The sequence below is a fragment of the Mytilus galloprovincialis genome, chromosome 4, assembly GCF_965363235.1.
Source record: "Mytilus galloprovincialis chromosome 4, xbMytGall1.hap1.1, whole genome shotgun sequence".
Lineage (NCBI taxonomy): Eukaryota > Metazoa > Mollusca > Bivalvia > Mytilida > Mytilidae > Mytilus > Mytilus galloprovincialis.
In genome coordinates this window covers 89,668,966-89,683,885 of record NC_134841.1, presented here as the reverse complement: position 1 = coordinate 89,683,885, position 14,920 = coordinate 89,668,966, and the positions used below count along the sequence as shown (strand labels likewise).

The 14,920-nt window shown below is 31.1% G+C and overlaps 1 protein-coding gene across 2 annotated transcripts in view; it reads right to left on the bottom strand.

Moving 5' to 3' along the window:
• The window catches only part of LOC143073346 (endophilin-A3-like), a 36,411-nt gene extending 21,562 nt beyond the window's left edge, over positions 1-14,849 (bottom strand). For both annotated transcript variants that reach the window (XM_076248808.1, XM_076248809.1), the window contains exons 1-4: positions 14,695-14,849; positions 13,252-13,320; positions 12,245-12,317; positions 10,521-10,664 (exon numbers count right to left, since the gene is read on the bottom strand). In XM_076248808.1, coding sequence (XP_076104923.1) covers positions 10,521-10,664; positions 12,245-12,317; positions 13,252-13,320; positions 14,695-14,739 — 331 coding nt within the window. In that variant the 5' untranslated portion in view covers positions 14,740-14,849. The remainder of the gene's footprint in view (positions 1-10,520; positions 10,665-12,244; positions 12,318-13,251; positions 13,321-14,694) is intronic.
• Between the last annotated feature and the right edge of the window lie 71 nt (positions 14,850-14,920).

Sequence of the window (14,920 nt, the reverse complement as noted above, 5' to 3'; positions counted from 1 at the left end):
TAAACTATTACAGATTTAAGGTGTGGGTTCAACATTTTATTCATGAAATAAATAGGCTCCTGAAGACAATGTAGTTATATAATTAATGATTGAAGACAATGTAGTTATATAATTAATGATATTCTTCTAAACATAAATGTCAACCAGATGCTCCGCAGGGCGTAGCTTTATACGACCGCAGAGGTTGAACCCTGAACGGTTGGGGCAAGTATGGACACAACATTCAAGCTGGATTCAGCTCTAAATTTGGATTGTGATTAAATAGTTGACACAGCATAGGTTTCTGACACAGAATGAATGTGTTCTAATGAACTTAAAATTTTTGTTTTCTCTTAGAGCAATTCACTATGCTGTTGAATTTTAATCCTCTCAAAAAAATGTTTGAAGAAATTTTCTTTTTTATTTATGAAATTTCAAATGAGAAAAATTGAACCCAATTTTTTTTAATCACATCCCCCTTTCCCTTATTCCAAAACTAATCTCAATTAAAATTTCTAATGGAGTTTGCAACAATAACTACTCATTTAAATACATCATAAAATATTAAGATGTAAAAAAACTGCTTGTTATCACTGAATGGTAAAGATTATTTTAATTTATCAGTTGGTAGTAAAAAGTGAATATATACATTGTATATTGTATATAACAAAGATTTAAGTTGATTCTGGACAAAGAAAGATAACTCCAATTAAAAAAAAATCTTGCTATTGCACAATATTTTGCAATTAGATATTTCTTGCTTACTATTCTGGACAAAGAAAGATAACTCTAATTAAAAAAAAATTTGCTATTTCACAATATTGTGCAATTAGATATTTCTTGCCATTGCGCAATACTGTGCAATTGAAAAGACTTGCTATTGCACAATACTTAATATAATAATTTTAGATCCTGATTTGGACCAACTTGAAAACTGGGCCCATAATAAAAAATTTAAGTACATTTTTGGATTCAGCATATCAAAGAACCCCAAGATTTCAATTTTTGTTAAAATCAGACTAAGTTTAATTTTGGACCCTTTGGACTTTAGTGTAGACCAATTTGAAAACAGGGACAAAAATGAAGAATCTACATACACAGTTAGATTTGGTATATCAAAGAACCCCATTTATTCAATTTTTGATGAAATCAAACAAAGTTTAATTTTGGACCCCGATTTGGACCAACTTGAAAACTGGGCCAATAATCAAGAATCTAAGTACATTTTTAGATTCAGCATATCAAAGAACCTAACTGATTCATTTTTTGTCAAAATCAAACTAGGTTTAATTTTGGACCCTTTGGACCTTAATGTAGACCAATTTGAAAACGGGACCAAAAGTTAAGAATCTACATACACAGTCATGACAGTTAGATTCGGCATATCAAAGAACCCAATTATTCAATTTTGATGAAATCAAACAAAGTTTAATTTTGGACCCTTTGGGCCCCTTATTCTGTTGGGACCAAAACTCCCAAAATCAATACCAACCTTCCTTTTATGGTCATAAACCTTGTGTTTAAATTTCATAGATTTCTATTTACTTATACTAACGTTATGGTGCGAAAACCAAGAAAAATGCTTATTTGGGTCCCTTTTTGGCCCCTAATTCCTAAACTGTTGGGACCTAAGCTCTCAAAATCAATACCAACCTTTCTTTTGTAGTCATTAACATTGTGTTTAAATTTCATTGATTTCTATTTACTTAAACTAAAGTTATTGTGCGAAAACCAAGAATAATGCTTATTTGGACCCTTTTTTGGCCCCTAATTCCTAAACTGTTGAAACCAAAACTCCCAAAATCAATCCCAACCGTTCTTTTGTGGTCATAAACCTTGTGTCAAAATTTCATAGATTTCTATTAACTTAAACTAAAGTTATAGTGCGAAAACCAAGAAAATGCTTATTTGGGCCCTTTTTGGCCCCTAATTCCTAAAATGTTGGGACCAAAACTCCCAAAATCAATACCAACCTTCCTTTTGTGGTCATAAACCTTGTGTTAAAATTTCATAGATTTCCATTCACTTTTACTAAAGTTAGAGTGCGAAAACTAAAAGTATTCGGAGCCGCCGACGACGACGACGCCGACGACGACGACGCCGACGCCGACGCCAACGTGATAGCAATATACGACGAAAAATTGATATCTTAACAAAAGATATGAATTGTGTTTACCACTACAAAGATGAAAAGAGTCCATATTTTTTGAAAAAAAAATTCCCTATGTTGTTTATAATTAGACAAAGGAATACCAAACATTCAAAGTTCACACAATGAATCTCTTTTTACATAACCACCTTGAGACATAAAATATAAGAATAACTGTTTATTTGCATGTCAGTAGGAATACAATAAACCAATTAAAGCAATCATTACTTGTTATGTCTTGTCAAAAGCACTTGTCATTAAATAAATAATAGGTCCCTTAGTAATTAGGATGATTAAATTGTTCACAGATATAAGACTGCTAAAAGCATACATTATCGATTATTGGAGAAGTGTAGTCCCTTTACATTGATGTTCACTCTATATCCTGTCAATACCAATTTACCAATCAGCTTGATGATTCTATATTACTGACATATACGTACAACAGTTACACATTAGTATATATCAGCTTGATAATTCTTAAATTTACTACTTGCATATAGGAATAATAACTAGCATATATATACAGATATACATTTTATGTAAAACAGTTACACATTAGTAAATTACGAGCTTGGTAATTCTTTACTACTGGCATATAGGAATATTAACAGGTAAATGGCCCACCTCCGGGTGCAAATTTTCTCACTTCATTGAAGATCCATCGGTACTTCGGCTGTTGTCTGCTCTTTGGTTGGGTTGTTTTCTCTTTGACGTATTCCCCATTTCCATTCTGAATTTTAACAGATAAACAGGATTTCATCCTTTGATACATTATCTATTATACCAGTAATAGAAAGAAAGTGGCTGTATTTATGAAATCATTGCCACTTAACTGAAGACATATTTGGTACAAATTAAGTCATCTCTGGTGATGACATAATTGGTACGAATCACCTTAGGAGAAGACATATATTTGATACAAATCACCTTTGAGGAAGACATATTTGATACAAATCCCCTGTGGCAAAGACATTTTGGTATAAATCAACTTTGAGGAAGACATTTGATACAAATCCCCTATTGCAAAGACATTTTGGTACAAATCAACTTTGAGGAAGACATTTGATTCCCCAATGACAAAGACATTATTAGTACAAATCAAGAAAAACATATATGACAAAAATCACCTTTGGGAAAGGCATACTTGATGCAAATCATCTGTGGAGATTTGGAATACTTAATATAAATATAATGACCTTTGGGGAAGACATATTTGGTAGTTATCATTTTCCTTTCAAATCATAACTGAGGGGGGGCTAGAGGGGGTCTCATCCCGATTTCCCAGTTTTAATATATATATATCAGAAAATCCCGAAATCCCGGACATATTTCCATAAAAATCCCGATCCCGATAAACAAGAAATCACCATTTATTTATTAAAGAGGTCCTATTTTAGGTAACGAATAAACACATGATATGAAACAACTTTTTAAGGAGGCCATCCTGGTAAACTTTGAAAATTAAACCCTCTGAGTAATGTTGTTCTTAATCATTTGCTTTCAATTTGTGCATTTTGACCAATATATTCAGTACATACATTTTAAACAAGTCAAGTTGGGGTATTTGTTTTCTTCAAAATTGCAGAATGCCATAAATATTTCTTATATGATATTCGATTATAGAGAAGACTGTGTCTGTGAAATTATCTGTGTAGTAAGGCCAAGAAAAAAATACATGTGTTTCAGGTAACATCCCCTAAAAAATTAGGATTGGTAGGAAAGCAAAATAGTATTTTTTTCAAACGTTTTTGACTGGTTCATATGGTAGAAAAATTCTGAATTTATAAGTGCTTGTCCACAAAACATCCAAAAACCTTTTAAGAGTAGAGTTAGATTACTAGTATAGGTACTTAATTAAAGTTAGGGTAGATATATGGGCGTTTTTCAATAAAAACGTATTTTCTTGTCCCAGCCACTTTAAAAAAATATGTTTGATCTTTGCAAGTAATTTTTTGTGCAGTCAGTATGTAATGGTACATTGAATTAGATTTAACATTTTTAAGCAAAGAAACAGTTTATTTTTAGAGGGATTGATAAGATATTGACTCCTGAATGGTCTAAAACAACCAAAATGGCATGTCACTAAACCGCCTATTCAACATTCATACTCTAAAATATCGTAAAAAAATGAAGAAATAAATGTTATTTTTACTTTACATAAGTTCTTTAATAATTCAAAAGTATGTTCAGAGCCAACATATTTTAATAAACAGCTTTCAATATAGGATTTTTAATTTCAGAAGGTGTGTCCCACAAAATGTCCCAAGGTTGGCAAAAAAGTGGTCAATACTAGTATTGACCATGCCAGTGGTAAATACCGGCAATTACCAGGAAAATCTGGCAAATACTGGCAAATACTGGGAAATACTGGTCGATTGAAATTTTGAGTGGTCATTACTATAAAAACCAATCTTTACCTGGTCAATTATAATTACTATTAATAATTAAATACAGAAAGTGTTCAAATCATTTTCAATGCTTTCAATTCTATTTCTATTGTAAGTTCAAACAAACAGGGATCTATATTGATTAATGTGTAGTAAAAGATAAAAACTTTTTGTCCCTGCTTCAAAATTTCCATTTCCAGCATGAAGAAGGTTTTTATCACACAGTTAAATAGACAGGAAATAATTTATTGTTTAAGGGAGTCTTCATATATCACTTTTATTACTTTCAACACATGTACTGACAACTTTTATTGGGGGCTGTTGTTTTAGTAATTAAAATTTCACACCTAGCAATGCCAGGTGATAGTTAAAAAGACACATGTAACTTTTTTACCTGTGGTTTTATTTACCTTTAATTTTAATTACCTGTAAAATCATACATTTTGAATAAAAAATATATTGATTTATAAATGTTGAAATAATATGTACATTTTTATATATATCTTAAGTATACAATATCATAAATTTCGAATAACTAAATTTTAAATCACTCATTATCAGTAGGAATAAGTGTTATAAATGAATAAATCATATCAAATTGATTAATTTTATAAGCTGACACATGCATAAAAATTAAAGTTTAAGTATATTTAACTTTTTATCTAGTTTTTACTTCAATTAATAGTAACAACATGAAAATGTCAATTGACCAGTATTTGCCAGTATTGACCACTTGGAGAGTATTGTCCGGGGCGGTAAATACCGGTAAATACCACTGGTAAATACCGGGGGTGGTATTTACCACCCAACCTTGAAATGTCCACTACGAAACGAAGTCATTAAAATTTGCCAATAAACAGTTTTATAAAATCAATGTAATTTTTGTTTGCAAGATATATAAACATTAGGGTCTAACAAAAGAAGTAATGCTTTTATAACGGCAATTAAATTGTTGGTAAGAAAAATTGAGCACATCAAATGGACAAGAGTGATACCGTATTTTTTGTCCACTACGAAACGGGTCAAATCTCCTTCAGTATCTGGTTTTAAAATTATGAAAAAAAATCAGTGTTCAGCTTAATTAATGCTTTGATGAATACAATCAGTTTTGTTACTATTGCAATATAGGGATTGTAGGGAAAAAAATAAAACATGCGAATATGTCCCCTACGAAACAAGTATGGGAGAAAAACGTTTCGTAGTGGACACTACCACTACCATGCAGTCTTTTTTAATCTTTTTTTCAATTATATTCGTGCAAAACAAATAACAAGGGTTAGTTTCATGTAATTTTTATTATGTTTTTATTAACATATAATAGGGTTGATGTCAACTACGAAACTTTTTATCCCCTACAAAACAGTACACAAATTATGAAAATAATATCATTTTAAAGAATATTTAAGATTGTACTTTTTGTCTACAAACAGGTCTATAATAGAGGTATTCAAAATAACTCTTGAAATTAAATTTGAGACGAGTTGATTTTCCATTTTTTTAGGTCTGAAAGTTACGCTGTTATTGAAAAACGCCCATATACAACATAGGGGTACCAGAAACACATGTGTTTTCTTTTAGGTCTTACATAATCTTACTCTTATTGAAAATATCCAAATCAAGTCTTACTTTTGGGAAGGGTTGTAAAGAGGCGTTGTGTTCACGGACAAAAGCGAAATAAAATTCAAATTTCACGATGAACGAAAAAAATAAAAAAATTGCTTGCACGTTGCCGTTTTTACCAATTTCACAGTGAAGCACAAACTTTTTTCACAGAAGGTTGAAATTAAAAATGGCAAAACACGTTGCACGAAACAAAACCTTTACCACCCTCTTTGGGTATACCGATCCTCTAAATCAGAACGACACTAATACCAAGGAGCTTAGACATTTATCATGCATTTTGGTTAGCATTTCATTCGCGTACAGTGGATATTAGATATGGCACTGGCTACGGTTACTTTAAAATAACGAGCAGAAAATAACAATAAGATAATATCGTAGCAGCTACGTAGTGCTACGTAGATTTTCACTATTGAACGTGTAGCTATATACTACTTGTAACATAAATATTGATAGCAGCTACGTAGCCGCTACGTAGCTGCTACGATATTGAACCCAACCCTAGATCTACTCTGTTTCTAGATCTATGCGATTCTGATTGAAGTATAATGAAAATGGCACTAAGTCTTATATCTGTCCAAGGTACAGTTTTTTGTCAATCACGTTATATTTCAACACAAAAATCCCGATTTCCCATGGCTAAAGACGTGGGTTTCCCGTATCCCGATGTTTTTCTATCCCGAATTCCTGATCTTTAACCAAGGCAATCCCAATTTCCCGTTGCTAAAATCGGCCAATCCTGGCGTCCCGAAAATGGTCTCGCCCCCCTCATAACTTTATTTCTTTCTTTCTTTGTTTATTATAAAAAAAAACTCCTTTTAGACCTGTCTGACATTTTATGACGTAAAATTACTACCATAAAATGAACAACAAAAAGTTACCTAAGACCTAACACCAATTAATAATCAATTTTCTTAATCTCATGCTTAGATTTAAATATATTCCATGTTAAGTATTGTGTTAAATAATACATGGTATGTTACACATCGAAGTGTAGTTAAACCCCTTATATAGAAGTTCAAAATATAGTACAAAATATTTAAATCGTGACCATACAAATCCTGATTCACTATTTGCATAAAATATATCTATAAATAATTCTATTTTCTTTTTATTTCCCTGTTAATATGTCTCATATTTTCACAGAATTAACAACAAGTATAAAATATATAATTTTCACTTTCCCTATTTAAATGAGAAAATAAAAAGAAACTAAATTATCTAATATTTATTTTTTAAGAAAGTGACTGTTTCACTGATTTTCTCATTTTCATTACAGTGGTATTCCTTGATGAGGAGAAGGGAGTACTAAAATCTGTTTAACAAACATACACATCTATAATCAGTGCCATGAACATTGAGATGACAGATCCTTAGTTTTTTTGGTCCTAATTTTAGAATTGAATTAAAACCTATAAATAACAAGAATGTGTCCATAGTACACAGATGCCCCATCCACACTATCATTTTCTATGTTCAGTGCATCATGAAATTAGGATCAAAACTCTAATCTGGCATTAAATTAGAAAGATCATATCATATTATATGGGGAATTTGTGTACTAGCCTAACTAGGTTTCAAGTTGATTGGACTTCAGCTTCATTAAAAACTACCTCGATCAAAAACTTTAACCTGAAGTGGGACAGATGGACGGACATACAAACAAACGGACGGACAGACAGATGGACAAATGCACAGACCAGAAAACATAATGCTCATACATGTGGCATAATATATGGGACATGAAAATTAGTTTGATACATATTTCTTTGAGTAATTATTTTGTTAAATTTCCATGCTTAGGGGACAGCATTCACCATGTTCACCTCATGAACCTCAGAAACATATCAACTACTGTTACATGTATTTGAAAAAAAACTCAATACATTAACAAATGTTTGAAACATATAGCATATAAGTGTATTGTTTATGCTGTTCAACTGGATTTGTTTGCTCTGAATGTATTTATATTGTAGTTTTCTAAGCAGTTACAGAAACTTAGTTGTATTTCTGTTATTTGAGCATGCAACAAACCAAGACTTGAAATGTGCAAAATGACCCATATCTTTTGCTTTTCTATTATAAAGAACATGTTATGATTAAATTAATATTGATTGGTTGATATAAGGTAGATAATGTCACTTTTAGTATCATTGGATTTATCATTGCAGCCATTTTTTTCAATTATTAGTCAAAGAAGCCAATGTGCCAAGAGAGAACCACAGAGAAAAGCAGTAATCATAGTCAATTAAGATTGGAGTGGAATGCATCTGCCACATGTGCAACTCACAACTTCAGTGTTGAAAGCTAGTGGTACAGTAGATAAACTAATTAGACCACTAAGCTACAGAGGCCCTGACAACAAAAGAGAAGTGTACTATAGAGTAACAATAAATAAGTAATTGTATATATCTTGGTTTCATCCACTTAAACTGCCTTGTAAGTAGGTTAATGTCCCGTTTCCTTTACTTGTATCAGTAACAGTTATGAATGGGAGTAAAGACCTATCCATATTGCCACTTGTTTTAAAGTTATGTATTTATGTAATACACTTGATATTTACAATAAAACTCTTAACTTGTATCAGATCTTTGTCTCAGATTATTCCGAAGCTTTTACATCAGTTAGTGGATATACATCTATATTGTTCTCAAGTCCTTTTATTAGAAACATTACACTCTTCAGGGAAAACCTTTAGTTTAGGAATGGGCTTCCCTATCTGAGGTGTATCTCCCTAAGATTAATGCACTCCCTGGTCATTTGTTAGTTACCCACTAACCATCTTTTGTTAAAGGTTCGCACATTAAGGATAGATGCTACCTTACAAACAATGTATTTCCTGCTTTAGTATAAATTTATTTTTTGTTTTTGTCACTCATCCTTTTGTGTTTACATCATGTACTAGTATGTTTATATCATGTTTTTCAGGTTCATTACCCCATACAAACTTTTCTGCTACTGATGTGTAAAATACAGACATTGACATATCTTCAATAGTCCCTGTGTTAGATTTATTCACTTCTTTCTTCAGGTTATAATTATTATTAGCTTTAATATGAAAATTGTTGTAACATTGAACAATTTTTATCCCTGTTGGACAGAACAGTACATGTCTAACCTTTTGATATCTTTCAAATTTTTTGTAACAGAATGTATGCCTCATATTTTCTTTCATTCTTATAAATTCAAATAGGACATTAGCCTGAAAATCTGCCAAAGTTAAAATCATGTACAAAAAAGGACATTCAAAGAAGATTTTTACTGTATTTTCAAGTTAAGTATATCACTGATTGGTGAGATCCTCTTAAGACTGTATTACACTTTAAGTAGGTTAAGCAGTCTGTCAACTATAGCCTTATATATAAATGTAACTATATCACTTTTTCAAATTAATTAAGTTTGTTTGAAATATTAAATTTCAAACATACTTCATTTAGTTGAAAAAGTGATACAGTTACATGTAGCTCTTACAATATTATAGGAAACTACTACGCTTTTAATTGGTCTTGTGATCTGAAAAGTTAACATCTCTTCCGTATTCTGTTGAAAATGTTCTCATAATTATTACTGAGGTCACATATATGTGACATGTCAAAAACTTATCATTATAAAAATGTCATTATGTTTTGGTACAACGTAATAAAGAAATAATCTGTTTTCAATGGTCCATAATCTTCCTTTAATCATACAATTTATATATATTCTCAATATTTCACAAATTCATATTTATTCTGTTCTACACAATACAATGCCATATGTGACTATTTTACATTGCCATAACTATAAATCAATATTATTTACATGTAATCTATTAATTCCACTATTTGTTTGATTCTTACATAATATTACAAGGGTTTTAATTTACATGTAAATTGGTAAAAAAACAACACTAGCTATTACATGATAAGTAGCTTATTACTATGTTTATCAGACCATTTAATTGAGTGACAATAAAATCAAATGTTTTATTTCCTTATACAAACACATGTTCATGTACCAATCATATATGTGTTTGACTCTTAATTATTTAACCTTCAACAAATAAGAATTTAAAATTTCAAAAATATTTCCTCATATAAAGATCAATTGAATGGTATGTGTGTTATCTGCCAGCTTTTACACACTATTTCTGACTAAATACATGTACCCTTATTTAAACATTTTTCCATTAATCACCACTAAATTCACAATATCTGAACACCAGGTTCAAGTTAACCAAAAATCCATAAACAAATCCTAATTTTTTCATCATCTGACAGTACAGAAAGCTTGTTTTCTTTTGCCTAATACATAAAACACTTTGCATAAAAAACTAAAAACTACAATAGTTTGTCTCAGACCGAAATCACAGCCCAATCTAAAGAAGTTAAAAGAGAACTTACCAAAATTTGAATCTTCTCCTAAGTCTTTCCCATGCTTACACATGTGTTCACCTAGTGTACCCTCTGGTTGTGGGTAGGCGCCTGTTTTTGCTTGACCCCTCATTTTCGATATTGTGTTAACTGTTCGTAATTTAGCTCTGGAGGCTGAAATAATACAGAAAACAAATACTATTATATGATAGTATAACAACAATACATAAAGTAAAAGCATGTGAAGTCTTTCTTTTTTGTGATGTTACACTTTTGTTGCAGATAAGGGTGAAGGTTTGGTACGATTGAAACGTTCAAACCTTCTGCAATTGTTTGCACCTGTCCCAAGTCAGGAATCTGATGTTCAAAATTTGTCGTTTGTTGATGTGGTCCATGAGTGTTTCTCGTTTTTTTTTAAAGGATAAGACTGTTGGTTTTACTGTTTGAATGGTTTTACACTCGAAATTTTTTGGGGCTCTTCATAGCTTGCTGTTTGGTGTGAGCCAAGGCTCTGTGTTGAAGACTATACCTTGGTTTACTTTAATTAATTGTGACTTGGATGTAGAGTTGTCTCATTGGCACTCATACCACATCTTCTTATATCTTTCAGGAAAGGTAGCTATATTGTTCAATGACAAAGGATACGGAGACTTCCTTATCTAAAATGATTGTTAAGACCTTTTTGATACATTATATCTATTTTCAAATTAAAACAGCAGTAGTATCTGCATAACCCTATTGACTGCCAGAAGAAAAACATATCCTGGTGATAGTTTACATGTAATTACATTAATTTGCAACGTATTAATGTAAAATTAAATGATTTCATATAAAATCTCCAATAATTTTACATTTGATACAGACATGATGGCCATGAGCCCATATCAAATTCTGATAAAACACCAATCTGATACCTCTATAGTTTTGTATATGTTATACTTTAAATCAAAAGGAGTAGGTTCAGTAAGACCCCTTTTTGGCCCCAAAATATAGCAGTTTTACAAAATTGTTGAAAATCAAATGTAAACTTTTAGTTATCTATTGGAAAGAAGAATGCTTCTGCTACATAAGTATGGGCTGTTTTTGACAATACAATGCACATATATTGGGTAATAGCATCATTAAATCATGCTAAATTACTGAAATCTTTACAATTTCAGCATTTTAGTCAAAATTTTAGAGTTTCGGTCTTAAATGAAAGTGGCGGTATTTGTATTCATTCCTAATATTGAAATGTAAGTTGTAGTTAATAATAATACACAACATATATAAAGTTTAAGGATGAACATGGATGCCGTCACTTTCATTTTTGAGAAAAACCATCTGAAAAGTGACTTTTTTTGGCATATTTGTTAGATTTTTCATATTTAAGCTTGAATCGGAGCGTTTTTATGACTAAATCAGTCAAAATCTTTCACATTAATTAATTGAATCAACTGATATAGACAAATAAGTGTTTAAAAAGTGTCCAAAATCTTTTGTCAGATGACCTGAAATTTGAGGCCTAAATCAGCCCTTACTGGACCTACGCCTTTATAACTTACATACCAGTATACATTGTATATATTTATTTTTTGATGTTGTTTAATTCCCCTCCATCATTTATCAACCAAATCATAGTTACATTATTACCTTTATGATATGATAATATTCGTTCCAATTTTGTTCAATCAAAAATTCCAATGCAGTAACCTGATGGCAATGCTTTAGACATTGTTTGATATATTAAAATATTCAATATGAATTCACTTTACCTGGGTTAGGCTGCAAAAATTCTTCTGTTTTTCCTATCAAGTCATCCACACATTTTCCCATGACATCAGTTTTCTTAAGAAAAAATAATATTCGTCAAAAGCTATTTTTTTACTTTTTGTTGTAAAAAGTTTTTTTTAATGCAAAATATGTGTTTAAGACTGCTGATGATGATGTATAGTTGTTTACTCCAAGATACAATCTTAATGCATATTTAGGGTAATAACATGAGAATGATATGATATGAATGATATTGCTTTGTTCTTGAAGGACACACACAGTTTGGTTTTATAACACTCTAGTTCACAAGGTAAGGCAGGAAGACATGTCACCTCTACCAAGACACATTTATCTGTCTTTAAGCTGACCTGTCTTTTTAATTAAGTGTGATAACAGCGAAGCAGCAAATTTTAAAGTATTCAGTTTGAAGTGACCAACCGGCAAGGATCCAACCCATGACCTCCTATACTACTGACAAACATGCTACCACGTTGCGTTTAAGGACAGTCATTACAATCTTTGATCAACAAGTGAGTTTGCACCTATCATACCTGACAACTGTCACTATTTGCGGGGGATTTCCCCCATGAAGGCTCCCAAATTGAAATTTTGAAAGAGCAATTTTGTCCACAATTTTAAACAGTTAATTTTACAATGACTCTAGTCTTATAAAAGCATGACGAAGCCAAAAAACAACTGTGATTCAAATGTATTTGAAAGCCCCCTTGAAGGTATTTTAGGACTATGACAGCCATCTTGCACGTTAAACCCCCATGTGCATTTTGAAGAGTTGGTAGGTACATGTACCTATACAAACTGAAGTGCTAATTATAATTTATTATGTAATTTGAGTTTAAAAACAATAAATATGCATGCACCAAATAGATCTAAAAATGTAAACATACTGTGATACAGCATGATTTTCTATGTAAAATGCTTGCTGATACTTTTATTTAGGTGTTAAATCCTGTAGTAACCACAATTGCACATAAATATACAAATTACTCACTCTTTCCATTTCAATAAAGTCATCATCTAGCTCTGTACCTTTAGCACCACCTATCTTTTCACTCATATACTGCAAAGAAAGCATAAAAAGCTCCAATATAACAATATAAATGTCTGAAAAAAGATATTAAGGATAACCTGTACCAGGTCTATGACACAGCCAAATATAGTATGTTTGAAAACAAATATTGAAATAAGAATTTTGTTATGAATCATGTTGGATTATTTCCAATCATACCCTATAATGTGGTACTTGAAAAAAGTATGTACTGTTTTTTTAGAAAATATATTTTAATGCTTGATAGCCCAAGATATTCTTTAGTAAAAGAAATGCTTTATTAGTCATCAGCTGCCTAGCCTTGTTTTGTAAAGACATGATGCATTAACTTTTGAAGCTGTTCTTCTTCATCTATAATGTGCCGGGCTCCTCTTGAGCATTATCTCAAAATCAACACTATTCTGGCAGACACTTAAGCAATCACTTATCCGTACATATACATATTCAATGTAATGACACTTTAAGCCATTTAATATGACTTTCATGTTTATTTCAAACTCATAAAATAGGAAGGAACGCAATATCAATTTCATTTTTAATAATTCCTTGATATGAAAAAATATTACCTGATGATAGCGTTTCCTTGTTTACATACACCTTATCGCTAATCCCGGCTGACCCGGCCGCTTGAACTTTTGACATATAAAACAATCACTTTTCTATTGTGGCGTCAGATATTTTGTTTTATGACGTCAACATTTTACGGGAACCTGTGTGATATCCAGTAATGGCGGACAAATAGCGATAAGGTGTATTGCATATGATGTCATAACTAAAGTAACATCACAACTAAAATCCCTAACAATAGAACCAAAATCAGAAACGTTACGGTATTTCTGTTTCTTTTTTTTTGACAAATATTTATGTTACAAAAAAATAATTCATACAGACCTCGTCCCCATTTACAGGTAATGCCTGCCTCATATTATCATGATTATATAAAACAAAATTTGAAACTTTATCACACAGCAAATAATCAGCTGTAATTAATTGACTTTTCTATCAATTTATTGTTTAGATGATATGTAAATACAAAATGTGCTTGTCACTAAATTTTTCTTCATGTCAACACATAAAAACATAATCCAAAAAGATTTTATCTTTCAAAAATCTCAAAAAGCATTTATCTTTTAAACTGAATTTACAGTATAAGTTTTATTTGTTGACGTTACAGCTTTTCCACCTGCACAGATTTTCTAAACTCAGAGTATTACAAGCCATTTTTGTCCATTTGTTATAATGAACCTGAATGACTGATGTATTTCGAAATATATACTATCTTAAATTATAAGTATAATCGTTTTGGTGGAAAATATTCTTTAAATATTGACATTTGCTATCCTGTAAGTCGTCGGTAAGACTTTGTTTATGAACTTCTAGATATACCTGATTTGCTTTGTTGAACTGTTTTTTTAATCCTGCGAACGACATCTTTGGTAATGTTTTGTTTCACTTAAAAATAACAAATCTAAAATTAGTTATGTTTACTCCCATCCGGAAGTCTTGACGTTAGATGCTTGAACTTCGCAGTGAATATCCACATAACTAATTTTACATTAATTTTTCCTTGTCTTTAACAATATTTTATAAAGTTTGAAGTCAGCTCATGTTG